Source organism: Rhopalosiphum padi, chromosome 2 (genome assembly GCF_020882245.1).
Source record: "Rhopalosiphum padi isolate XX-2018 chromosome 2, ASM2088224v1, whole genome shotgun sequence".
Taxonomy (NCBI): Eukaryota; Metazoa; Arthropoda; class Insecta; order Hemiptera; family Aphididae; genus Rhopalosiphum; species Rhopalosiphum padi.
Genome location: NC_083598.1, coordinates 54157522 through 54185271, shown reverse-complemented (window position 1 = coordinate 54185271; position 27750 = coordinate 54157522). Strand labels below are relative to the sequence as shown.

Here is a 27750-nt window from a genome sequence, read left to right as displayed (position 1 = left end):
ATAATTCTATGTACCTATTCTATTTGAACAGCTATACATTTTTTTGTTATCCACACTGTTGTTATCCAAACTGTAGTATTATTACCTAATAAATATCAACTATTATTTTATATTGTATAATTTCATATATGATTAACTTTATGTACTGATTATTATTATTATATTATAAATCTTATATAAAAGTTAAAAAAATAGAACTCTTAACCCCACTACAAGCTATGGCTTATAGGGGTTTAGTAACTTTTTATTTTATTTTATTTCATTGTATAATGTATATATGTTTGGTTACAATAAATTATTATTATTATTAAAACTTAAACTATGTCTTTCTCGATCTTAATTTCATCACATAAATATGATATATATATATATTATATATTTTGTGTTCGACAACACAGACCAAATCAGCGAGATTGTTGAAAGCGTGACCCGTGACGTGATGGAGAAGCTGTTATTGTCGGTGTGTGGATCGTCGTCTATCAGACGCTTGCGTATGAATCAATGCAGATCGTCGATAGTTTGATACCTCAGACAAAGGAACAGCTGCAGTCGTTGATGATGAGCCGCTGGGCGACGCCGAATTTACCGTGGACAGCGTCTTGCCTGTTAGGGATCCCAAGGTGAGGAACAGTTACAGTTTTGGTCAGCTCGTCGGTTGGCTAGATCTAGGTGTACACCCCAACAACACGCTTCCCTGCATAGGTAACATTAATATTATTAGATTCTTTTTATATTTCATTAATCAACATGATGACACATTGTAATAATTTGATTTTTTTGAATTACATCGCCCCAAATAAAGTGTTACCTGGCGTATAGTATAGGCAAAATAGGTACATTACTGCAGTGTTATTATGTTGCCGATAATTATATCATTTTTATAACAATAATATAATATTATAAAGTCATATTATAATATAATTATGTATTGGGTACCTCGAAATCAATTTTTTTCATCTCATCATATATTATATTGATTCGTTTAATTCGTTTAATAGTATATTGACACAGGTGTCAATTATTCACTAAATAAAATATAACTTTTTATAAAAGTTGCAGAGTTATTTTTAGTAGCTAGGTCTATAAGATAAGATATACGTGGTACACATCCAGTGGCGTATCCAGGGGGCACAGGGTCCATAGCCCCCCTCCTCATTGGCCATATTTACTATATTTTGTTTTAAAGATTTATATTTAATTGTATACATGAACGCATACTACAATATGTTTTATACAATTTTTGATAGTGTGTGCACCCCCTAAAAAAATCCTACCTATTAGTTATCATTTTATTATTTAAATTTAAATAAAGATATTAATTCAAATTCAAATAATCGTAATTTCGATGGTTTCAACAACAAATTGTCTATGGTTTTCAGCTACATTGCAATAAAATTACAAAAAAGTCAGTATTAAATACACATACACTATAATAGTATTATATTACAGAATAATAATTAAAAAGTGGGCAAGTGGGTATCGCTCTGCTGTATAGACGTATAGTAGAGATAGAGAGTAGGTAACTGGTCATTATAATGGATGTGTTAAATTTGAATGCAATGACAGGTATCATTGTATACGAAAAACGATTCTGAACGGAGATGATTTGTCAGTCAATGATTTTCGCGGTTTTGATATATTTCGTTAACATTTGAACTTTAAATGCTTATAAACAAAAATTGTGACTAACGATTTTTTATTTTTTTTTACTACGATAAATTCAACGTATAATAAACCTTGTATTAAATTTTAAAGATTTTTTGGATAACTACATTTTTTTTATCGGCATTTTAAGAAAAAAACTTAAAAAGTCAAAAATTTTAATTGTCTATAAGTAGCTTAAAAAAATTCTAAATACTTTGAAAATTTAATCGTAAATAGATAACGCTAATATAAATATTTGGTGAAAATTTCAAGTATTTACAATGATTCGTTTTTGAGTTACAGCAAAATCAAAAAATCGATTTTGTCAAAAAGTGGTTATTCATAAAAATTTCCGTTTTTTCCGTAATTTTTTCAGGGTTTTTCCCGACGCTTAGAAATTTTTTACTTTTGATCCCCAAAGTACTAACTAGATGAATTTTCCTTTTCAAAGAGGGGCTGATGTCAAAAATCGAAGCATTATTACTACTCCAAAAAGTGATGACAGACACAAAAAAAAAAAATAAATAAAAAAAAAAACACACATCATTGTAAAGTCAATACATTCATCACTCCGTTCAGAATCTAAAAAATATAAAATTTTCTATGGCGTTAAATATTTTAAATTAAAAAAGACGTGAAGTATAAAACTTATTTTGTTTTTATTTTTTTTCTATTTTTCTTACTTTATTTTATACAAAATGTATGTACCGCAAATATTTAAAATACCATATATTTGACTTCATAACATAAAAATTGTTTAATAATCATCACTAGTATACAAATTATCATTTCTCCTTATATTGTCAAAGATATACATATAATACTTAAATTATATCACCTAATTAACGAAATAATGACTAATAAAATCGTAAATATGTAATATTTATGTATACTTAACAAAAGATTCGTTTGTACATAGGGTTATATGAACATGTTCATGGACTCATGGTCAATGTATCAACTTGCATACGCTATAAATACTAAATACGTAGAATATAATGTTTTATGTTTCAATAAATAGTTGAAACATCGTATACATTAAACGTGGTCAATTGTAAATACAAGAATACAACGCCGACGGATACATCAAAGATAGGTATATAAACTGGGTACAAGGATTGTAAATATTATGTTATGTGGAAGTGGAACATGAATATCATGAGTCAGATACTCAGATCTTACACAATATAATTAATAAAACAAATTCAACATTTTATTTTACATAGCTATAAATCGAAAAATAAATATTTTTTTAAATAAAGCATTTAGTAAAAAGTATACGTGCTTGTATTAGTTGTATTGATACCATATTTTCTAAAATTGTCTTCAACTTTAAACACTATTAATAAGTCAGTAATAATTTAAATTTTCGCTACAAATGTATATCATAGGGCCAAATTCGTTCATGAGTTTTATTTCATGTGCAGAATGGTAATATGCATCCGGATATGGGTTTTATTTTTTACTAAGTCATGACACCACTTTCTTTTTAACATGCGATGAGGTAGTGCTGAGATGGATAGATCTTTTACAAGGGGTTGAGTTGTCATGATGGTAATTTCACAAACGTCACTTTATGCGAAGATCTTAAAGTTTCCACCTTTATTCATGAATCTGCAGATTACAGTCACTTTCTATCTAAAACTTCACTTCAAAATGCAAAGTCACTCAAACCAACTCGTATTTCAATTGTACTCAAAAGTCAAAACTACTACCGCTGATGTCCTATATAGCTCATCTGTTCACCAATCAGTCCGAGCCAAAGTCTCCGACAAGTAGTTGGATGCCGTTGTTAGTACAGTTGAGGCGGAAAGCGGAATTATTTCCTATGCTAGAACAGCTACTAGTCGCTGTGTCGTCGTTCGTCGTTAGATTTGTGTAGGTTATTTACCTATTATTAACAAATTAGGTTATTTCATGTATTATTAGGTATCCTTTTATTGATTAGAAGTGGAAAATTGCCGAACGGATGGTATATTATATTGAAAAAAATCAAAGGCACAAAACTGCAAGCGCAAGGCATATTATATACAAGACTTGTGCTTTGTGTACCGCTATATGTAACTCTGACCAAAAATGAACCTGGGGAAAGTCAAACTTGGACCAGTTATCTTCTTTATTTTTGATTGTAGTTTTGACATATCTATAAACTATTTTGTTTTACTTTAAAAAAAAAAAAAACAGAATAATAGTTGATTAAACTATTTAAAAATCATGATTGACTATGATGGCTAAGTGTGATGCACTTCTGCACCTTCCAGTACATCTGATATTGATATAAACTTTATTTATCAATACATCACATATTAAATGGTGATGTATATTGCGTATTGAACGAATGCCAATTTTGTATATATTATAGCCTATAGGTGTTTGACGTGCGTAGTATTTTGTATCCAGTGTAGCATTCATTTTTAACCAGCTCAATAGAACACTAATCAAACCACATTGCCCAGTTAGTTTTCCTAATTATGGCATAGACAAAAATGATGTAATTGTATAATTTGATTATATGATAAAGTATTATTGACATCTATTAATGTAAGCAACTCACTGATTTAACAGTTAATGCCTGTTTATAGAACAACATATGTCATACATGCACATAGTACAAATTAAAAGTAAGTAGTAATTTCTCACAATAATAAACAGTTTTATCATTTTTCATTTGATCAACATTGAATACTCATATTTTAATTTTATTCTGCATTTAACATTTTTAAAATTATTTATACTGTATAAGCCTTTTAAATTTTCAAAAAGTTTAATAAGTATTTAAAATATATTATAAGGTGCAGCACCTATCACCTGTGTATACACACCTATGATTTATATTTTATAGATACTAACAAAATAAAAACATTAAAAACCTAAATAATTTAAATTAAGTAAAATAATGTTTAAAAACAAATATTGGTATTTATATACTTATAATTATATATTTTAAAAGAATACTTTTAATCAATATCTTACATTTTTCCCCTTAAAATTGTCATAATAATTTTAAATATTAAAAACAATAAAAATAAAATTTCCATAATATGCCTGGCCAATATTATAAATTATAATCAATACTCAATAGTTTAGACATTTAATATTATAACACAAGTGAGTCATGCCTATCAAAACAGAGTTAATTAAAAATAAAAGTTAAAATTAAAAGTTTAGATTTTCAAGAAAACAATTTGAATTTCTACAATATACTTATAAAAACATAATTAGGTATTAAATGCATCTTAATAAACTAAAAATATAATTAAATTATTACATATAATTTGAATTAACAATATCATATTTATCAGTAATTTTTTGTATATTGTATTGACAATTAAATTTTAAAATAATATATAAAAAAAAAAATAAGATATATAATACAAGTTGTGAAAAAATGAGAAATTTTAACAATAATTTTTATTATCTTCGAAACAAATGTGCTTTGGCTTCTGCTGTTAATTTTCTAATTCGCCCTCTACTGCTTACAGATACTCTTATATTAACACTATTTTCTTCATCATCTTCATCATCATCGTCATCATTATTATCATCACTACTGCAGCTCTGATCACTACATTCTGCATAATTCCTTTTTTTTCTAGTTTTTAAGGCTTGACTTTTATGACGGGAAGATATTTTTTTGGAAAATTTTGGCGAAGGTTTCCAATCATCAGCACCTTCTTCACTACTTACACCAGATACATCTAACATTTTGGCATAATCCCAACGTTTTTTCTTTCTCAAATTTCTTGTTCCTCTCTGATCAGTTTCTTCAGTGTTTAAAAATCTTGATCGGGTAGCTCTAGCTCTAGTAGGTTGATCTTCTTCTTCATTGTCTTCTTCATCATGAAATCTTGTAGGTTGTCTTCTAGTAATAGGTGGTACTTCAAATCTTTCTGTACATACTGGGAGTCGCCTACTATGAGACGGCTTGGTAGGCATAACTTCATCATCGCTATCATCATTATCTTGTGGAAGTGGTTTAACTAATCGTTTTGGCCGTTGAGGTTTAGTGGGAGTATAATCATCATCTTCATCACTTTCATCATTATTTTCTTGTACACGATAAGTAGATTTACGAATTCTTGATGAATGACGTCTAAGTGGCATTTCATCATCACTCTGAACTTCTTCTTTAATCTCACGACTGGTTGATGGCATATCAATAGATTTTTTTGTCTTAACACGATTAGGTTCACTTCTTTCATCTAAAATCATTTGATTTATAAATTAACAATTAAAAATTAACTTAGTAATTAAACTAACTAACTATAAATTAAACTTACTATGTGCAAAACTAGTTGAAGGTTGATTAGGATCAAATTTTATTTCTTCTTCTGATGATGATTGATCTGTTGTTTCCTCTTTAATTGCAATTGTTCTTAACCTCCGTGGTCTTTTGGTTCTTAAATTAAAATCAGCATCACTTTCATCTTCACTTGGACTATTGTCTAATTCTCTTTGTCTTTTTAAGCGACATCTTCTTTGAGGACGTGAACTTAAGTGACTTACTATAGCTATTAAGAAAACATATATGATTGTTAAAAATATTTTTGTCTTTTAATATTTTACTTACATGTGGGGCGTTTAGATGATTGTCTTTCCCAATTGTTAAGTATTTGAGTTATGTTCTCTTCTGACATAATTATCATTTCTTGAGTAATTTGTTCCAACTTAAACATGAAAACATTTTTATTTGCTATAAATTTTAAAGATGGTTAAGGCTTTAGCCTGTCATTCCAGGAAAAGTGGACTCAATGGACCCCCAAATTATATAATTTAACTTTTTAAATATGTTATTATTTTAACTAAACCATTATTATACAAAGAACATACCTTTTCATCAGGATATAATTGAAAATAAGTTTGTGCATTATTAAATACTCGTCTAACATCGTCACAGAAATCTAGTGGAGTTTTGTAATTATCTCCACGTAAATCTTCCCGAATGGTTGTTAAATTCATTGGTGTACTAACAACTCGATCATAATCTGGATATTTACTATAATCTACTGGTTCTCTAAAATATAAAGTTTTTTTAAATGAATATTGGTGCACTACAATAATAATAATATATTATTATTATTGATAATGATAAACAAAAAATTGCAAATAATTGGGATTGAAATTCTTTAAACATGAGTATAACTGATTATCTTAAGTATAAAAATTATTAATTTATAAGTGCTAGTAAATAAAACTAAATATTTTTTTTCTATGGAACTAAATTAATCAGCTGTAAATACTAAATAGTTTTACCTGAATGGGGTACTATTTTTTGACAACCACATAAGTTTCAAAAAGTTTTTACACTCCAATTTCCAATTAAATGGCTGATTAGATTCTCGTCGACTTCTTTCTCTTAATGATCTAGGTCTTAATCTACGCGATCGATCATCAGTTAGTAAATTTTTTTTTTCTTCTTCATTATTTTTATAATTTTGTTGTAATTGGCGACATAGAGCAGGAACTTCAACTGGCGAAGAAGATCTATAAAAATTTGGGCTTTATTAAAATTGGAAAAAATAAATTAAATAAATTATAAGTTTACACATTTGACTTTTTTCCAATAATACCTCAAAGATCACAAGGAACAAATAATTTGGCATAATAATAACTTAAAAATGAGAATATATTTTATTTTAGAAAAAATTTTTTTGATAATTAATATATTGGGAGTAAAGTATTATGAATACAAAAATCTGTACAATACTACAACATACTTGATAATTTTCAATAAGATTTCAGTGATAATTTGAGCACTTTTCACTATATCACTACCTTCTTCATTGAATTTTTCAGCATTACTTGCTACATATCTTGCATCAAATTGTACAGCTGCAAGACGTCTATAAAAACGATTTTCTAATCTTGCCTAAAATTAAAATATTAAATTTATTAATTAGGTATTATTATTGTTTTTAATATATATAAAGTATTTTACTTTTATGATTGATAGATCAATAGGATATTCTACAATATATGCATAAGACGGATACTCTTGTATATCTACTGGTGCAAGAAATGGTTCTGCAAGTGACATTCCCATAAGATCATGCAATCCTCTCAATATTCGGTCACAAATTAAATCTCGAGACCCACTAGGCCATTCTTTATTACCAGATTCTGGTCGGTATAATATATCTTTCATTTCTTTTGTAGTCACTGGTAATGACATACCATTGAGTGGTTCTCCTTTATTTATAATAAAAATAATTAACAAACATAAATTATGAAAAACAATAAAATACAATAATACAAACAAATCCATACTTTTAGGGTTTATAGGTTCCATATCCCAAGGACTTAAATTTTCTTTTTCACCATTATCCCAAAGAACTTGATAACACAAAAAAGGTGAACGGGAAGTACTCTGTTCAACTATTTTACCACACCACCAAGCATTATCTATCATACTTCGGAATCGTTGACCTTCAATAAATTGAAATAATTAATAACTTGCACGGTAAAATTTAAATATTTAAAATAAATTAATAAACCTTCTTTCCATTTTCTTGCTAACCCAGCTTCATATGTTTGTCGTAAGACTAAAAAATCTATTACATCTTGCATATCATGGTATTTTAGGTCAAAACTGAAAGAAGTATGATCACCATTTTCTTTCAATACAGCTAAACGCAATCCACATAAACGAGGAGGTCTAATCTCGTATTTTATTCCAATTACTTTAACCATTTGAGGTTCCTTATAATTAATTAATCAATTAATACTAAATATAATTCTTTAAATATTCTAAGTATAATTAAAATGACTTACTTTAAGTTCTAATTCTCCCCATGGAGCAGATTGTGTTGTTTTTAATTTGTAAACTTTTTTTGCTTCCACTGCTTCTAAATATAAATTATAACCTTGTTCAAAAAACATTAAAATATCACCCATTTGAGGGCAATAAGGTGATTTTTTTGGTAAAACTTCTGAAAACCACTCAGAAGGTCTATATATTTCTGGAACATCCTAATAAAAAACATAATATTATTATATATAACCATGAAAAAAAAATTGTTTGAACTCTTAACATTTACCTTTAGTACTTTTCGAGGAGGCACAGTTTTAGGTCCATCATGTGGAGATGATGGAGGTGATGGAGATGAAGGTGGAGTAGTAGGTCTTTTAACGCGACGTCTTCGATGTTGAGTACGTTTAGGTGGTTCAAGATTGGTGCCACTATCAGCCACCCAATCAGAATATTCTGAGCTAGTACCAGAATCAGAATCTGACAGTGATTCAACTTTTTCATCTGAATCAATTCCATCAGTGTAATCAGCATCTTCCTCTTCAGATTCTTCAGGGTTTGATGACGATCTATTTTCCTAAAATATAATTTAAAAAATAAAATAAATATTTTGGCTGCTTGAAAACAATATTTAATTGAATAAAAATATAACTATTTAACTAACTTGAGGATCATTTTCTACATTAGTTGCTCTAGTACTATATGAATGTTTTGCTTGAGGCTTTTTTTTTGGCTTAACAGACAAAACTTGTGGTTTTTCATCAACTACTAGTGGTTTATCACTTTCTAAAGTAAACTCTTCTTCTTCCATAACACCCAAAATTTTTCTATATAATAAATCATTAATATATAATACATATTTATTAATACAATGTTATGTATTAATTATCTTTTAAGAGTACTATAATAATAAAAATCATGCTTGTACAAAGTGCGCCTTTAAAACTTTTATTATAAACATACATTCGGTTTTGAATTTGATCCATTATTGATGGTTTTAATGGCTTACAAATAATTCTTGGTCTATTTTCAAATGAAAATGAACTACTATTTTGTTCTACGGATGGATGTAAACTAATAACTCCTAAAAATTTAATAATGTTCATAATATTAATAGTAATATATTATATAAAATAACAATATTTTACATACTAGACTGATTAGGTGAATTATTAGATAAATGCTCAACAGTATTCATGTTAGCAGTTCCTCGAATTCCAATAACTTCAGTTCGGCCTAAAATTAAATAAATTAATGACAGAAATATTATTAAAATTTTAATATTTCAAATTTTGAGCAAAGTAAAGAATGTATTATTTTAATTATTTTATTTTTAAAAGTGAGACAAAAGTTACTAACCTAGTTCATTAATTATTACATCTGCCACCAGTTGTAAAAGCCCTTCATTTTCTTTTCCAGGAACAAGTTTTTGAATTTCTGGAGGATAAGGTGAACCATCAGAATCAACCAAAAATGGAGGAGGCATTAAATGTGGTTCTGTGTTAGTTTGCTCATCTAATACGGAATGATCGGCTGCCCTTAACAACGGTCGATAATCTGTATGAAAAAATACTTCATATGGAACCTAGAACATATTTATTATTACTAAAAATTATAAGTTATTAAATAAGATAGAATATTAATATATTGATAAAATAATATACTTTTCTGCGGGGCGAGGGTATTCCAAGTCCGTACGTTAATAAATGACCTTGTGAATCAGTCACTGAGAACATTGTCCCATCTGGTGACCATTTAGCATCATATAATGCAGCAAAACCTTGACCTTCAATGGAATTTTGAAATGATACTAATACTTCTCCAGTTATAATATTCCATATAAATATCTTGCCATCATGACCAGCACTCAACAAAATCTTAAGTAAAATAAATTTAATAATTAGATTTAAAAAAATAGAAGTAAATGGCTTGCTGTATATTAGGTGTCGAGTGGATAACTATTAATGGTGTGTTAAATTAGAATACAATGATATATGATTACAAAAAATGATTATTAAGAAGTATATTTCATATGGTTTTTTGATGTAGCTAATATATATATATATTCATACCATATTATTATATTATTATTTTTAACTTTTTAATCAACATCATCTTACCGTAAAATAAAATAAGTTCACAATATAAATAGAAAGGTGATATCTTAATATTAATCTATATATTATATTTAAAATTGTATTCCATATAATAATATGTAAAAGTTTTAAGATATCTATAGTTATATAATAATTATAAAACAATTATTTTAATAACAATATTGAATTTGCATAAAAATTTTTGTTTTTCCTTAATTTATGTTTTTTCTGATTATAAAAAAAATACAAGGAATTTTTAATTTAAACCTCTTTAAAGGTACAAACTAGATCTAATTTACTATTCAAAAAGTATTCTTTAAAGTTGAAAATCAAAGCTTATTTCTATTACTTAACGCGTACACTCAAAAAAAATAAACAATCTTATATGTAAAATTAATAAATTCATCCATCCGTTCAGAATTTATAATATATTAACTTATAAATATGCTATAATACACACGTTTATACAAACCTTAGAATGAAATGGATGTGATTCTAAAACATATACTTCTTTTTTATGTCCAGTCATTACTTGTAAAAGTTCAGTAGTAAATGAATCCCATACTTTTATAGTCATGTCTGTACACGCAGTAATAATCCAACGGTCACTTTGATCCCAACATAAGTATGTTACAGATGGTTTAACTTGCTTAAGTTCTTCATCAGATTTTTTTTCTACAAGACTATTAATTATTTAATAGTTTTTTAATTGTTCATCTTTAAATTATGTACTAAATATTAATATACATTTTGTTTTAACTAACTTTCTTTTTAACTTAGTTGTCATATGCAATGTTTTATATTTCCACTCTTGATTTTTGTAAGCCCAAATTAATGCTGTTCCATCTTTTGAACCAGAACTAAATCTTAAACCACTATGAGCCCACTGTATAGAATCAACAGTGTCCGAATGAGCTTCAACCTCCATTAAGCGCACTGGAGCTGATGCATCTGGTGATGGGGGTGTCATTTTGTATACTCTAACATTATGATCAGCACTGCCTGTAGCAAACATTACACCACCAGCTGAAAAAGCACCACAAAGTATTTTGGCACTACCTGGTCGCATACGTTCATTATAAACAGTTAAATTAGATCTGTAAGAATAAAAATAAATTTTTAATATTATAATAATCAAATAAATATTAATTGAAAAATATAAATACATTACAATCATAACTTCAAGAAAAAAATAAATGAATAACTCACTCAAAAATTGTATTTCCATTGTTAGATCGAAATGGCCAAAACACAACTGAACCATCAGTACTAGTTGAAGCTATATAGCCAAGTCCATTAAATGTTTGAGGGCAAAAATTTACAGTTACAATCATACTAGCATGTGCTACTATATGAGCAATCTAAATAAAACAAATAAATGATGATTAATGATTTTGATAAAGTGCCAATATTTGTATACTTTTAAATTTACTCATATTTCTATCAAATTTGTGTTCATCTATTTTTATTAAAAAATTATTATTACAACTTACTGGTCTAGCAGTTTGAAGACACCAGACTCTTAATACTTTGTCCATACTTCCAGCTGCAATTAATGTAGCTTGAGTGTTGATTGCTATATCTGTTATTTCAGCACTAGCACCTCTTAATGTTGATAAAAGTCTTCCAGTATTTGCCTCCCATAATTTAACTAAATAATCATCAGCTCCCTAATATAAATAAAAATATAAAATGTTAAATAATATAAATTTATAATTAAATTTAACATACAGTAGCGATATATCTGCCAGTTGTATCAAAACAGACACAGTAAACAGCAGTTAAATGGCCAAGAACTCGTCCATGAAATTCCACATTTGAAAATTTGGATACAGGTAGTAAATATCTTTTATCAACTGAACCAGAAATTTCACGACCAAATAACACTTTAACTGCAAAATATAATTAAAATAAATAAATGGGACAGATATGTTAATAATTGATGATTACCGATATTTTGACCTCGAACATGTAAAGGAGGTAATGGCAAAGAATTATGTTGACGTGTAATGCAATCAGCAAGTGATAGATATTTACGTTTTTCTAAAACACAGGAAATCATTTTAAATACAAATTCAAATAATATAATGTATTAAAAATGTACTTTGTGTATTAACAAGTGAAAAGCTTCCTTTTCCAAGTAATGAGAAAACCACTGGAACTGAGGATTTTTCATAGTTGCTCAATAATCGTATGCGTTTACAAATGTCTAATAAGTGATCGGATTTAATATGATTATATTTCCGTTCCTGAAACAAGAATATTAAAAATAGTATTACAAAACATTTTTCAGAGTGTGGAATGTGTGGATATTAAATTGACCATTAATAGGTCAAAATATTAAAAAGAGGCCACCCACATGGGAATAAAATCACTCACTCCAATCACTCATCTATTACTATTAACTAATGAAATGTAATATTTACTGTTAATACCTAATAATTTATTAATTTTTTTTTAGTAAATTATTAATTTATTTTAAATTTTAAACAATAAGTTATTAGTTATTACTTCTTACTCAATAATTAACTTTTAGTACTCAATATATTATTTCTTGAAAATGAATATTGCTCTAACTTTAGAATGTCTTTTTCAACTTTATTTAAATTTTTTTATGTTCCTTAGCTCGTTCAATAGTATTCATTTATATTATATATTACTGTTTTAATCTTTTGAGTCAACGTCAACTTACTGTAGAATGGTGTGAATGTGTTCTTGGTATAAATAGGCTATAGCATAAAATTAATTAAGTGTATTGAAAATGTCATTGTTAATTATGTATATAAATTATAAATACATAATAATAATATACATAGTTTCAAATCCCTGTGAAAAATATTTTTGAATTTCTACATAATAAATTTGTTAGTTTTCGTTTAAGTATTTAATTTTGTCCAAATTTGAATTTCATAGATCTTTAAAAATTTTTTTTAGTTTTAGAATTTTTGGTTCCTACATGTATTACTTGAATTATGAGGATCTTTGTATTATAAGTTCAAGTTAAGAAACTTAGTCGGCAGTTTTTATCGAGCGGTATAGCGAGTATATAAAAGATAACTTCAGACATGATTCTGAAATCAATACTTATATTGTTTCACTCAGAATCTAAAATATATTTCTATTGTAATATTATAATTGATTACTATAATGACTAATTAATACTCTATTATATGACCATACATATTTAATCGCCAAAGTGTTGAATAACGAAAAGACTTAATTTCCAGAAATGCATGTAAATATGGAAGGGGGTATTATACAGTGAAAATATACAATTTCCCAGTAAGCCATGATTTTCTCTACCTTATTATAAAATTTAAGCTATTAAAAAACTTATTTAACAAGTTATCTGTGTATAATATTTGTATATATTAATTATGATGCTGAAAAAATGAATTTTAAAAATAAATTCTTAAAAGTTGAAAAATAAAAACATCAATATATAACTTTCCCATACTAATGTAATAATGTATTAATGCTTATAGGAGATACTAACAAAATTTAATAGTTTAATTATAATACTGACCAAATCATAATGCATTTAATAACAAGGTAAATGATGCCATTTATCATCATCCACAATAAATGTGATAATGAAGATTGATGATCAATGATCATAAAACTGTTTTAAATAAATTGTAACATAACAATCTTTACTAATGTAATGTTTCTTAATTTAATTTTAATATTAAACTATTAAAAATATACAAAGATAAAATAATGTATTTAACATATATTTTTATAGGTAATTAAATTTTTTGAATTTAAATTACTACATAAATTTTATTTACAAATATTGTGATGAATATACATACTACATGATATAATTTATAATCCTAAATATATTTTATGCTATATATATATCAAAATAAGTTGGAATTTAAAAAGTTCCTTACATGTATATTATTTTATTTAATGAAAAGTGATCATTTAGTTATATAGTTTTATACTTACCCTTTATAATTGTTAATTATTAGGTGTTCATTTATTTTAATAGAAATTAAATATATTAAATAGTTTTTTTTTATTCCAGATCTAATAAGCTCAAGTTAATAAAATATTTTTTGTATAAGCAATATTTGATTGTCATATCAAAACATTGATGAATGTGTTAGAGGGATAAAATTAGTTTTTAGTGTTTTTACCCTTCAACTATCTACAGGAGTTATATGAAGTAAATCAAAAAATGTTTTTAATTTAAACTATCTGAGAAAATAAGTAACTTTGTCACATCTCTATTTGAAGACATAAAAGACCCAGTCAACTACTCAGATAGTTATGCCTAACAAATTGAGTAATGTTTTTTTTTTTAGTAGAAGAACAGAGTAGTTGCCTAAGAGTGAAGCAACTAGTATATAAGTTGTAACATGACTATTTGACAAATTTCCATTACAAATGTTACTTTATTTGTTAAATAGTCTTGTTATACCTTGTATACTAGTATATAACTAGATACAGTTTTTTCAATCTAAAAATACATTTACTTGGTAAAATTATGTATTTAAAAAATAACTTATTTATAATCATAATTTCACAACTAATAACTTTTGCAAATTTATTTACCATAATTTAAAAAAAATTTCTTAAATATAAACATTCATTCTATTTGTCAATACTAAAGGACTAAGATGATGTTAAAATAAATAATATTTTACTATTTTAAATGACAAGTGAAGCTTACATCATGATTAAAACTTCATTCATTATTCATAATTAATATGGTTCAACTTTACTTTTATTAATTATAACTTAAAAGTTTATAAAATATTTCAAATTATTTATAATATGTGTAGTGACTAGTGACAAATTCAATGATTGTTTATTTAATGAACTTATGAATTTATGAACATTGTTACATATGCTAAATGACACCAATTGACATCTTGTACATTGTTATTAAATTAACTATAATTTGGTTAACAGTATTATTAAATTATTTGTTTTTTGTTAGCATTTTCTATAAATAACTATTATTTCATAAGTATGCGCAAATTATACATTAACATTTTAAAATTTTCAATTTTTAAGAATATTTTTTTTAAATTCTGATGTTTTAAGCGTCATAACAAGTATACACAAATTTGATTTAAAGTAATCTTGTTGAAGACTTAATAAACTTTAAAAATTAATTTTTTTATTCTCAAAACTACCGATTAAGTGTATTAATTTATTATTGGAATTTCTTATGGATGCTTTTTATATATATATATATATATGTATAAATAAATAATACCAGTTCATCAAACGTTTGTTGGTTTTCCTCTCCTAAGAAATCAATACGTGTTGGTAGAATCTAAAAATAAAATATGTCTTTATTAAAAATACAATTTATTTTTAATAGTTCAAAATTATATCTTACATTTGAATCGTTCAAATCCAATTTAAGTGCCTATGAATAAAAAATAAAACAAATAAAAAATATTAATAAATAATATTACCATAATAGATGGTAAATTTTAAAACTATACAAATAGTCTTAAGATTAAATATTTTAAAATACATATGTAAATATCTTACTTCAAAAGCATTTTTAAATTGACTATCTTTCAGAAACTTGGCAATCAAAAAGAATAACTCTACAATTAAATAAATTGTTGTAGTTAATAGTTATTATGGTGAACAAAATTATAATAAATATATTTTTAATCCATGAAGTTATTAAGAAAATATGTTATATTATTTCTTACCAGATTTAATACTATCATTTTCTCCTTGCATTATTTCAAATGTTTTATCCAAATCCATGACATTGAATCATTTATTGTAAAGTTTGGTTTAAATCTTTATCACAATATAGGTAGGTATGTCGATAATATTGACAATCAAAGACTAAATATTAATACGAGTTAAAGAAATATTCCTTTGGGAATATTATCAAAACATATTCATTCATCAGTGGACCACAATGATTTAAAATTCTAAAATGTATACAAAACCACAATAAGTATCAAACTCAAAATCGTAAGAAGAAAAATGAGTATTCGACTATTACTATAATAGTATAAAAGTATAATACCTATAATGATTAATATTTAATAATGGTGAATGATAAACATTGTACATAAACAAACATGATGCATATCACAAGTAGTAATTGTATCGATATCTATTCTGTGGTATCATCATTTAACATTTTTTAGATTTTTATTTTCAATATTTAACCGTGGTTATTCTTTGTCAAGATTAAAAATGGTTATCTGCTTATTGGCGGGAAATCCTTAATTATTTTAGGTTATGTTGTGTTATTTTGTATAAAAAATATCAATATTATGAATATTACTTTATGAAATTTACTATTTAGAACATAAGTACATATTTAATATTTACAAAAAATTACATTTTGCAATATTATAAACTATTTACTGTGTATTATAAATTGTAATTATAATTTACTAAATGCTAAAAATTCAAAATTTCCACTGTGTGCAGAAGTAATTATTTTTAAAATGAATGATAATCCAGGTAAGTTTTTATTTTAATAGATTCATGGACTTATAATCTTATTATTTTCTTACTAAGCAGAAACATCCAGACCGAGACGACAAAAAGTTGGACAAACAAGTCGTTTTGAAGCATTAGCAAAATTGAAAAAGCTCAAAACTGATGGGACTAAGCACAAATATGAAGTAGAACCTATGAAAAATGTCTATGAAGAAATTTCAGAACAAGAATACACAGATAGGGTAGTTAAACGACAACAGGATAATTGGATTGTTGATGATTGTAAATAAATATAATTTAATTTATAAATGCAAATTTTCATTTAGTATAAATATTTAAATATTACATTTTTTCTGCTAGTTGATGTTGATGGATATGTTGAAGATGGAAGAGAAATTTTTGACGATGATTTGGACGAGGAATCTATTGTTAAAGAGGGAAAAAAAGGAAGAGGTAAAAAAAGAAGTAGAGCTGATAAAAGCTTTGAAGAAGATCTTCCCTCTTCAAATAGGGATATCCAGAAAATGTTTGCTAATATGCCGGTAAAAAAAAAAAAAGAGGTACCTATATTAAATAATTTTAATTAAGTTTAGAATATGTTTTAAATATAACTATGAACCGACTACAGTTAATAGTAATGTTTGTCAATCTTGTTGAAGCAAAACTTCTTATATTTTGATGATGCTTCAAAGTTTTATTTGCTTTATATATTTATACATTTTTTTAAAAATAAGTTTTTATTAAGTTAATTATAACCCTTATAAAACTATAAAATATACATTCTTATTTTTATAAATGTATTCATTTATTTAGGTGCCAGTTAATTTAAACGAAGATGATATTCTTGGTGATTTAATTCAAGAATTGGATAAACCAGTAATTACAAAAGCTACAAGATTGGTCCATAATAAAGTCACAGAAAAAATAAAAAGAGAAAATCAAACTAGGTAGAGTATAACAATTTTATTATTGTTGTAAAAATGGAGTAAGTTCTTATAATTTTTAATATTAAACTGGTATATAACCAGTTAACTTTAAAATAATTTCTTGTATATGCTCAAAATATTGGCCATATTTTAAAACTCATAAGTTATAACATAGATTTGTCTGCGAATAATTTTAATAATCTAAAATCCATGCAAGCTTAAACCAATTAATATTTTAGTTTTTAAATTTAAAAAAAAAGTTGATTACTTATAATTTTACAGAGGATATTTAGAATCATTTTCTACTGTTTTAAAATCTCCTCAGACACCTGTTAATAACATTATTATAAAAACAGAAAAGGCCGATGAAAATATAGAAAGTCCAAGTTCCAAATTAAATGAACCCAGTGATGTTACTAAAAATAATTGTCAAACTAAAGAAGTTAGTGCAGAATCAATAAGCAAAGTACAGTATTAAATTTAATTGATAATGACTAAAAGATTCAAATTATTAATATAAATTAAAAATTTTTTCATATAATATTTAGCCAGTACCATTAACAGAAAATCCCATAAAACAAGAACAATTTGATGAAAGTATGGATGACTGTATTGAAGATTTTGATTTTGAAGAAGCGATCCAAGTATATTACTTAAAATAATAAGCTTGTAAAATATTTGTAATTGTAACTAACTCTTCAAATTTATTTAGGCAGAAAAAAGTTTTATGGAACTTACAGAATTAAATATGAAAAAAGAATTGACAAAAACTGAAATTAAAATTGAGTTTGAAGAAACTAAATGGCCCATTGAAAAGTAATACTATTTTTTAATTTTTATTTCTTAAATAATTCAATTGGGATTGATTACTTTTTTTTACAAAGCTAAAAAGTTGATGAAAATAACTAACACTAATTTAATTCTTAATTAATAATTATAAATATAACTTCACCTTAATATTATTAAAAATAGACTTAATTATTGTTTCTTTTTATTTAATTCAATAATTTCAAAGTGATACTTATTTAAAATAAAAATAAATATTTTAATTTGTTTTTATTTATACCTATTTACACAGATGGTTTAAATGGATACACTAATAAAAAATTTTTAGCATACTACAAAATGTTATTAGTATTATATTACTATTATTATTAGTGTTGGCCAACAATATAATTTTCAATATCGATATCGTATTTTTTCCCCCGATATCGTATTGCGATATCGGAAAAATACCGATATCGATATCGAAGTATATTAAAAATTTAAAACATTAAAAGTGTAGAATGCATATTATATTACGAGTGTATTGAAAGTATATTAAAAGTATAGAATACATATTGTTTTAATATTATATTATGAGTGTAAATTAATTATTAATTAACAATTATATACTATTTTTTAAATTTCTTCTTCGAGCAGTTTTTCCATCAATGTTTCAGAACTTGGGTTCGATTTGAAATATGAATTCAAAAATAACAGTTGATTGGAGGCGTTTAGGAGATAATCTATTTCTTTTCTTGGAAATGATTGTTCAGCTTCGCTAAATAACCGTTCACAGGGAACACTAGTGGCCACTATACTTAAGTACTTTTTGGCTAGTAATGATACAGCTGAGTATTTAGATTCGTTTTCTTTCCACCAATTTAAATCCGTAAAACCGCAAAATTCCGAGCCCCGATTAATCACACCGATATTGTGATATTTTCGATAATTATTATTAGATATCAATATCGAAATTATTGAAAAAATACCCACGATATCGATATCGTATCGAATTATCGATATCGTTGGCCAACACTAATTATTATAGTATTATCACTATATATATATATATTATACATATATGTTAATATTTTCATAACTTGCTAATTAAAATTATATTTTGAATTTATAATTATAAACTATAGTTTAAAGTTTATTTAAATGTTCTTTAAATATTGAATTATTCATAGTCAATTGTATATTTATATCCTCTAATAGATACTAGATAGTTAGTTAAATAAAAAAAATACCTTTATCATTAAAAGTAAGTAACTATAACTTAAAATTATATTATAATTTATAAAATACATTATAATTAAAATTTGTAACATTGTTTAAAATTAAATAGTGTTCAAGAGGAAGAACAAGTTGCTTTACCACATGATATTTCTTCTAAATTGCCCCTGACAACAGATAAGAATGGAACTCAAGTTTGTCAATATTTTTATTTGTATTTATTTATAATATAGTATATATCATTTAATATTAATTAATTATTCAGCTTCTTTAGTTATACTCATTTTAATAAGAATAAATTTAAAAAAAAATAGTCTCAAACTACATCTTACATTAATTATATTAAATGGTTTCACTGTATTAAATTATTACAATTAATGACTATTAACTAATTAACAATTTGGATAATTTAATTATAGGTTTTTCGTTTTTTTTACTTGGATGCATTTGAAGATGTGTTCAAACAGCCTGGAGTTGTATTTCTTTTTGGTAAAGTAAAACCTGTAAATTTTGATACTTATGTAAGCTGTTGTGTAGTAGTTAAAAACATTGAAAGAAGAATGTTTTTACTTCCAAGAAATACAGTAAGATCTATAAGTATTAATAAGTATTAAATCACTTTAATATTATAATTTATAATATTACAGACATCTGACAATGAAGAAGTAAAAATGGTTGATGTTTATAACGAATTTAATAATCTCACTGACAAGTACCAAATTCAAAATTTTAAATCTCGCAAAATTACTAAAAAATATGCATTTGATTTAGCTGATGTTGCAGATGAGAGTGAATATTTGGAGATAAGATATTCTGTTAGTAAATATTAACATAAATATTAAATAATAATTTTTATAATAAGTTTATTTTTTATTTTTCTAGGCTTCACATCCACCTTTGCCTGAAGATTTAAGTGGCAAAACATTTAGTCGAATATTTGGTACAAATACTTCATTCTTAGAGCTTCTACTTTTAGATCAAAAGATAAAGGGACCCTGTTGGTTAGACATAAAAGTTCCTCAACTTTCAAATAATCCTATGAGTTGGTGCAAAATAGAGGTAAATAATATATTATATTTACATTGAAATATTCCTTATTTCGCATTTTATCAATAAATGTTTAATAAATTATATTTTATAGGTATTATGTTTAGATATGAAAAATATTCAATTAGCACCTAGTTCTTCGCCACCACCAGTAGTCATAATGACTTTAAATCCAAGAATTACTTATAATAAAAAAACAAAACAAAATGAAATAATAATTATAAGTTGTTTGGTGCATACACATTTCCCATTAGATCAAGCTCCACCAACTCCTCTTCATAATCAATTTTTTTGTGGTGATTAAAATTATATTTTATTATATGAAACGTAATTAGTTATACTATTTTACTTTTTAGTAAAATATTTTGCCTATAAAACTGCATATTTAAATTTTTATTTTATATAACTATATAACTTATTTTGTAAATCAATAATTTAGCACTACTTATTTATAATTAAATAAACTTTCATTTTTGAATTAGCTATATCACGTCCAAGTAATATACCATGGCCGGTCAGATATCAAGAAGAATTAAAAAAATGTGGAGATCCTTCTAAAATTATAAAAATGGATTCAGAACGAGCATTGCTAACTTTTTTTCTTGCCAAGTTATCCAAAATTGATCCAGATATGATAATTGGACATGATATATGTAGTCACATACTGTCAACGCTTGTAAATCGCTTAGAAGCTAACAAAATACAAAACTGGTCAAAAATTGGTCGTCTTCGCAGAACTTTATTCCCCAAAAAAGTAATTATAACATAATTAATATATCAACATTTTATTTATTGGTATTAATTTTAGGGAAAATTTATGACTGAAAAAAGTGTGCTCAGTGGCAGATTGATTTGTGATACTCAAATTTCTGCAAAAGAATTAATTAAAGCAAGGAGTTATGATTTATACTCGTTATCCGAGCAGGTATATTATATTATTAAATCAGTAATTAATAATTATACTATCATTTAAGATGCTATGCAAAGTAAGGAACCTATTAATTTTACATAATGTATGTATTTATTTAACACGTTTACTGCCACATGGCCGCCGGCGGTCATCTGTAATTCTCAAATTTTATACATTTGTGACCACCAGCGCCCATAGTTCATCATTACTACCACACCATATGACCGCCTGCGACCATAAATGCATTTGGTTTTATATTATTAACTTTTCTATGGCGCTACAATAATGCACTAAAATAAGGACCGTGGCGTAGTGGGAATTATTACAATTTTTTTTCTATTTTTCTATTTTTTCAAATATTTGGGTTTACAAATTTAGAATACATTGAAAAATATTCTTGGCGTAAAACAAATATCAATTGAATGACCGCCGACGGCCATGTGGCAGTCAACATGTTAAAAAAAAATTTTGGAACATTTCATAAAATATTCCTCAGATTATAAAGTTAATATAAATTGTACTTGAGTAGTGATTTATTTAGTTATTATTAGTGTAAAGATAAATACTAATAGTAATGATAAAAATCTAAAATATCAAATATACCTATTTTATAAAATGTATAAATGTATTTTTAGTTTTATTTCTTACCAAAATGTAAATTGAATGCTAACATTATTATATACATTTTTAGAGTATTTTTAAAACTGATTTAAGCGCATTTTTCTTTCTGTAAATATATTTTCAATATAATGGCTTTTTTTTATTTTTACTTTTGAGGTATGATTGTATAGAAAGAAGTTTTATTATTATCATCACAATTCACAAAAGACACAAGCTATACCAAACATCACTATTAGTAATAATCTAATTATTTAAATAACACAAGTTGGATTCCCTGTATTTCATTGATATTACTATGCTTATGGTACAAGTTAAAGCTTAAAAATTATAAATAGAAATATTTTAAATATCATTATAAAATAATTAAATATTAGTTGCACTTCATTCCAAATCATTTTTAAAATTTAATAATTTATCATTGGCATATAAAGTAATAATAATGGTAAAGCTTGCATAAAAGTAAGGTTGGGTGAGCAAGTGTCAACATCCTCACCCTGTTGTCTGTACCATGTACTTATATTATTATTAATTTTAATTTGTAGATTCTCAATGTCAAAGAAAATGAACAATTTAATTTATCTGATGATGAAGTTAGTTATATGTATTGGTATGTTTCTAAAATTAATTAATGTATATATATATATATATGAAAAAATGATTTAATATATAATATAAATTTACAGTTCAGCTGTATCTTTAATGCAGCTAATCAAATTTACAATTATGGATACTTCTTGCATAATGCGCATTATGTGTCAAATGAATGTATTACCTTTAGCATTACAAATAACTAAAGTCGCAGGAAATTTACTATCCAGAACCTTAATTGGTGGCCGTGCCGAAAGGAATGAATATCTTTTATTACATGCCTTTAATGAAAAAGGATATATACTTCCCGATAAACAGTATAAAAAAAGATCAATGAACAAAGTAAATTTAATTTTTGTATGTATACATTTATAGTATATTTATATTTTATCAATTTAATTAGAATGAAGATAATGTAGATGAAGATAATAATAAAAAAAATGGCCGTAAAAAAGCTCAATATTTAGGAGGTCTTGTACTTGATCCAAAAGTTGGTTTTTATAACAAAATGATATTATTAATGGATTTCAACTCACTTTATCCAAGTATAATTCAAGAATACAATATTTGTTTCACTACAGTTAGCTTTCGAACATTGCTAGCTCAAGAGGTTTACATTAATTATAATACTTAGTATTAGGTATAATTTATTAACAATTTATTTTTTGAATTAGGGTGATGATGAAATAGCTGAATTATTAAAATTAACTCCAAATCAATCTGTTGCCCGTGGAATTTTACCTGCCGAAATTAAGTCATTGGTAGATTCACGAAGAGAAGTAAAGAAATTAATGAATGATCCAAAAATATCTGCTACACTTAAAGAGCAGGTGATTTATAATATATTGTTATTATCTTAATAATTAAATTTTTATTGTAATATAATATATAATAATGGTACTATTATTAGTTGGATATTTTAGTTTGATCAATATGATAATTTAGTATTTATAAGTATGAAGAGTGTATCAATAATGTATAGAATACTAATAAATATTAATTTAATTTTAAAATGTATATCGTGAAGTGTGTTTAGTTAGTATAGATTGTAATATTTTTGTTAATATTCAATTAAAGACTAAAATATAAATAAAACATTAATTATGCATTTAAATATGAATGTTAGGTTTATGTTTTAAATAAAGTTGTACATTTTTAATTTTGTTTTAGTATAATTTAAGGCAAACTGCACTAAAACTTACTGCTAATAGTATGTATGGATGTTTGGGATTTACACATTCCCGTTTTTATGCTAAGCCATTGGCTGCATTAATTACTGCTAAAGGTAGAGAAATATTAATTAGTACTAAAGCATTAGTTGAGAAACTATCATTTGACGTTATTTATGGAGATACAGATTCATTAATGATAAACTCAAACTGTGTTGACTATGATCAAGTTATGAAAATTGGTTATAAAGTATGTATTTACTATTTTGTGTAATATACTTTTTCTCATTATTAAATATTTATTATTTACTATTAGATTAAAGCTGAAGTCAATAAAATGTATAAGCAAGTGGAATTAGATATTGATGGCATTTTTAAATACATGTTATTATTAAAAAAAAAAAAATATGCTGCTATATCTATATCAAAACTACCTTCAGGTGAATTTATAACTAAGGAAGAGATCAAAGGATTGGATATTGTAAGAAGAGATTGGTCACAATTATCACAAGAAGCTGGACGGTAAAATTAATTTTTTTTATTTATTTATATGTTTTAATTATAATATAGTTGTTGATTAAACATAATTAAATAATTTAGATTTGTCTTGAGACAAATATTATGTGATCAGTCTCCTGAAGAAAGAGTGTCAAATATTTGTGCGCAATTAGAAAAACTTAGAGCCGATTGTGAGGGAAATAATGTTCCTCTTGGACTTTTGGCTATTAGTAAAACATTAACTAAAGCTCCTCAAGATTATTCAGATGCTAAAGCATTACCACATGTAGCCATTGCTCAACGCCTTAATAAACAAAGTATTAAATTTAGACAAGGCGATACTGTATCATATGTTGTTTGTGAAGTAAGTTTATTTCTATATTTTTATTGTTAAGTAGATTGAGAAACTATTAAAAAAATATTTGTTATAATCAATAGGATGGAACAAATCTTGCATCCACTCAAAGAGTTTATCATGTAGACGAGCTAAAAAATAATACTAATTTAAAAATCGATTTTAAGTATTATTTATCACAACAAATACATCCAGTAATAATGAGACTATGTGCACCATTAGAAGACATTGATGCTAAAATGATTGCTGAGTATTTAGGTTTGGTTGTTGCCATCTTATGATTTTGCAAAATGTTATTCTATTTTATTTTTAATAGGCCTTGATCCTGCATTGTACCAAAATCAAAGGACAAACACCATTTATGAGAATTCACATGAAGAAAATGCAATTGATTTGGATGATGCTACAAGATTTAGTGGTTGTGACACGTGAGTATTAAATTCCAAATACATACATCTATATTATTAAATGTTGAATTAATTAATATTTTAAATCATAAATTTAGATTTAAATTCAAATGTCTTGGTTGTAAAAGTGATTTAGAATTATTGACACCAGTAATTAAAAAGGTATTATTTAGATTATTAATCTCATATGAAAATATAATTTGAACTGACTTGATTTAATATTTTAGCCTAATGGTAAATTAGAATTTTCCTTGGAAAAGTGTTCTAATTTAGAATGTTTTATTTCACCATATAAATATATTGGGATGTTGGAAAATATTTTATGGGCAAATATAAGGAAGCATACAACAAAGTTTTATAAGGTGATACATTTTTGTCTACATTTTATTTAATAATCTAAGTTTAGTAAAACTTCCCCTAACAGATTTTTTTTTATGTTAATGAGAACATTTCCACAACTCTTTGATTTGGAAACTTTGAATAGCCCACACTTATTTAAAAATAATTATAAAACACGATATAGTGACAACAATCTCGTATTACAGACATCTGTGACACAAACAATTACAAAGATAATATTATAACCATACATTAACTAAACAATAATAACTAAAATATAAATTTTTTGACTGGCTATGTTTCATCTGTTTTGTGATTTAGTGATTTTAGACATTAACCATTTATAAATTTCAAGAATTTATTACTTCCTTTAAATAATCAAAATTTTATTGACCAAAAGTGCCGTTTAGAAGTTTTACTTTATATGTCTATGCGTGCACAATTATTCTTGTATAATTTGTTTCTATTATTTTTTTAGAGTTATTATGTCTGTGACGAAAGTACTTGTGATTATAAAAGCAAATATTTGCCTCATACAAGTGATGAAATGTGTATACAATGTGAATCTGGAACATTAAAAAAGGAAGTAGGTATTTCAGTAAATATTTTTAATCATTTATTTTTTATAGCTTCTGTATTAAGTATTTAAAATATATTTAAACACTAAATTAGTTAAGTATAATAATTAGTAAGTTGAAATATGATACAATATCATTTCCTCCCACAACTCTTATATTTTTTTAATACTAATAATAAAAAAAAACTAAACATTTCATTGAAGTCATAGATGATAAAAGAATGGATAGGCTATCAGCAATGGGCATGAACATTATTTTACTTTGAGGTTACAAGGGGTTTTATCAATTATCAAAATGTATAATAAAATAAACGATAAAACCCCTTACTAGAGTGAGAGCACTATATAAAAGCAGTCTGTTTCTCATCCACATTCCGGCTCGCAAACCCCTATGTTGTTAATATAGGAATGGCCAATCCATTCTTTTATTATCTATGATTAAACTCAAGTTTTATTGTAATTCAAACTGTAATGTAAACCTAAATATTTTTATTACTAAGCATGGGTAATAATATTTTTTTTAAATCTTTAATTACCATTAAAATATATAAAACACTTTGGTATAATTTCAATTATATAAATCATAGTGAAATAATCTGGAATCCTTATTTATTATTATATTACATATTTCCTTTCAATAAAAAGTTTATTATTTGATATTTATTTTTATATTTTTAGTATTCAGCTGGCCAGCTATTGTTTCAACTAAGATATTACCTGTTTTTATTTGACATTGACAAAGTATTGTACAGAAACAAGGAATTAAAATTAGCTAATGAGGATCCATTATATTTAGCTTATGGTAGATTAAAAACTAAAATGCAAAAAGTGCTTAAACATCATGATTTCTACTATGTTAATTTAAAAGAAATATTTGGCCAATATTAGTTAATATTAAATTTTGTATAATACACTTACCTATTACATTATTAATTAGTATAGTTACTATATTTATTATAATTTTACTTTTAGCATAAAACCCAAAAAAACCATTTAATATGCTTATAATTTATTATTAATCATTATTTAATTTTAATACATTTAGCACAAAATTGTTCAATATTTTTTTTTTTTTTTAGTTATTAAAAAATTTTATACAATGTTCATACTTTTATAAAACATATAAATTTAGTTGATAAAATACTTTTATCAATTGTATTATATCTAGTATAAATTGTAACAGCTATTAATACATAGCAAATATATTGTAGAATTTGTATAATATATGTTGTATGCTTGAGACAATCCATTTATAACTAGTAAAGTATACTCTTTTGATAAGATTCCTTTTATCATACCAGCATTGGTTTTTTGTCATTTCATAATCATAATTGCATGCATATCAATGTTGTTAAGACAATGATCATATGTTACATAGTAACA

At 25.3% G+C, this 27750-nt stretch overlaps 2 protein-coding genes across 3 annotated transcripts; one reads left to right on the top strand and one right to left on the bottom strand.

The window, feature by feature from the left end:
* Window positions 1-4296: 4296 nt before the first annotated feature.
* On the bottom strand, window positions 4297-16488 carry LOC132919584 (bromodomain and WD repeat-containing protein 1). The gene is made up of 27 exons (XM_060981294.1): window positions 16176-16488; window positions 16006-16064; window positions 15848-15877; window positions 15722-15781; window positions 12593-12737; window positions 12439-12531; window positions 12220-12380; window positions 11982-12158; window positions 11698-11849; window positions 11253-11585; window positions 10961-11171; window positions 10057-10269; window positions 9752-9977; window positions 9545-9628; window positions 9356-9476; window positions 9057-9219; window positions 8682-8969; window positions 8416-8613; window positions 8139-8343; window positions 7912-8070; window positions 7583-7833; window positions 7362-7513; window positions 6898-7128; window positions 6475-6658; window positions 6215-6311; window positions 5925-6155; window positions 4297-5846 (listed from the first exon to the last, which is right to left on the bottom strand). The coding sequence occupies exons 1-27, from the start codon at window positions 16231-16233 to the stop codon at window positions 5059-5061; spliced, it is 5070 nt and encodes a 1689-aa protein (XP_060837277.1). The 5' UTR covers window positions 16234-16488; the 3' UTR covers window positions 4297-5058.
* A 257-nt stretch (window positions 16489-16745) lies between these two features.
* LOC132919585 (DNA polymerase alpha catalytic subunit) lies at window positions 16746-27662 on the top strand. 2 transcript variants are annotated; one of them, XM_060981296.1, is made up of 27 exons: window positions 16746-16950; window positions 17011-17211; window positions 17290-17489; window positions 17743-17876; window positions 18138-18321; window positions 18404-18499; window positions 18568-18671; window positions 19969-20050; window positions 20276-20440; window positions 20504-20671; window positions 20739-20915; window positions 20998-21199; window positions 21386-21657; window positions 21712-21828; window positions 22977-23041; window positions 23118-23364; window positions 23426-23632; window positions 23697-23852; window positions 24193-24441; window positions 24508-24713; window positions 24792-25053; window positions 25128-25302; window positions 25361-25472; window positions 25550-25613; window positions 25679-25813; window positions 26269-26376; window positions 27046-27662. In XM_060981296.1, the coding sequence occupies exons 1-27, from the start codon at window positions 16935-16937 to the stop codon at window positions 27253-27255; spliced, it is 4314 nt and encodes a 1437-aa protein (XP_060837279.1). In that variant the 5' UTR covers window positions 16746-16934; the 3' UTR covers window positions 27256-27662. The 2 variants fall into 2 exon arrangements, with proteins under 2 accessions (XP_060837279.1, XP_060837278.1); XM_060981295.1 differs by having other exon boundaries at window positions 17008-17211.
* The last annotated feature ends 88 nt before the right edge of the window (window positions 27663-27750 follow it).

Coding starts and splice junctions, on each gene's coding strand:
- LOC132919584 (XM_060981294.1), bottom strand. CDS start 16,233: ATGGATTTGGATAAAACATTTGAAATAATGCAAGGAGAAAATGATAGT. Junction 12,738..15,721: donor AACAAACGTTTGATGAACTG/GTATTATTTATT, acceptor TTCTTGTTTCAG/GAACGGAAATATAATCATAT. Junction 12,159..12,219: donor CTGGCAGATATATCGCTACT/GTATGTTAAATT, acceptor TATTTATATTAG/GGAGCTGATGATTATTTAGT.
- LOC132919585 (XM_060981295.1), top strand. Junction 24,714..24,791: donor TTATCACAAGAAGCTGGACG/GTAAAATTAATT, acceptor TAAATAATTTAG/ATTTGTCTTGAGACAAATAT. Junction 25,473..25,549: donor AGATTTAGTGGTTGTGACAC/GTGAGTATTAAA, acceptor TCATAAATTTAG/ATTTAAATTCAAATGTCTTG.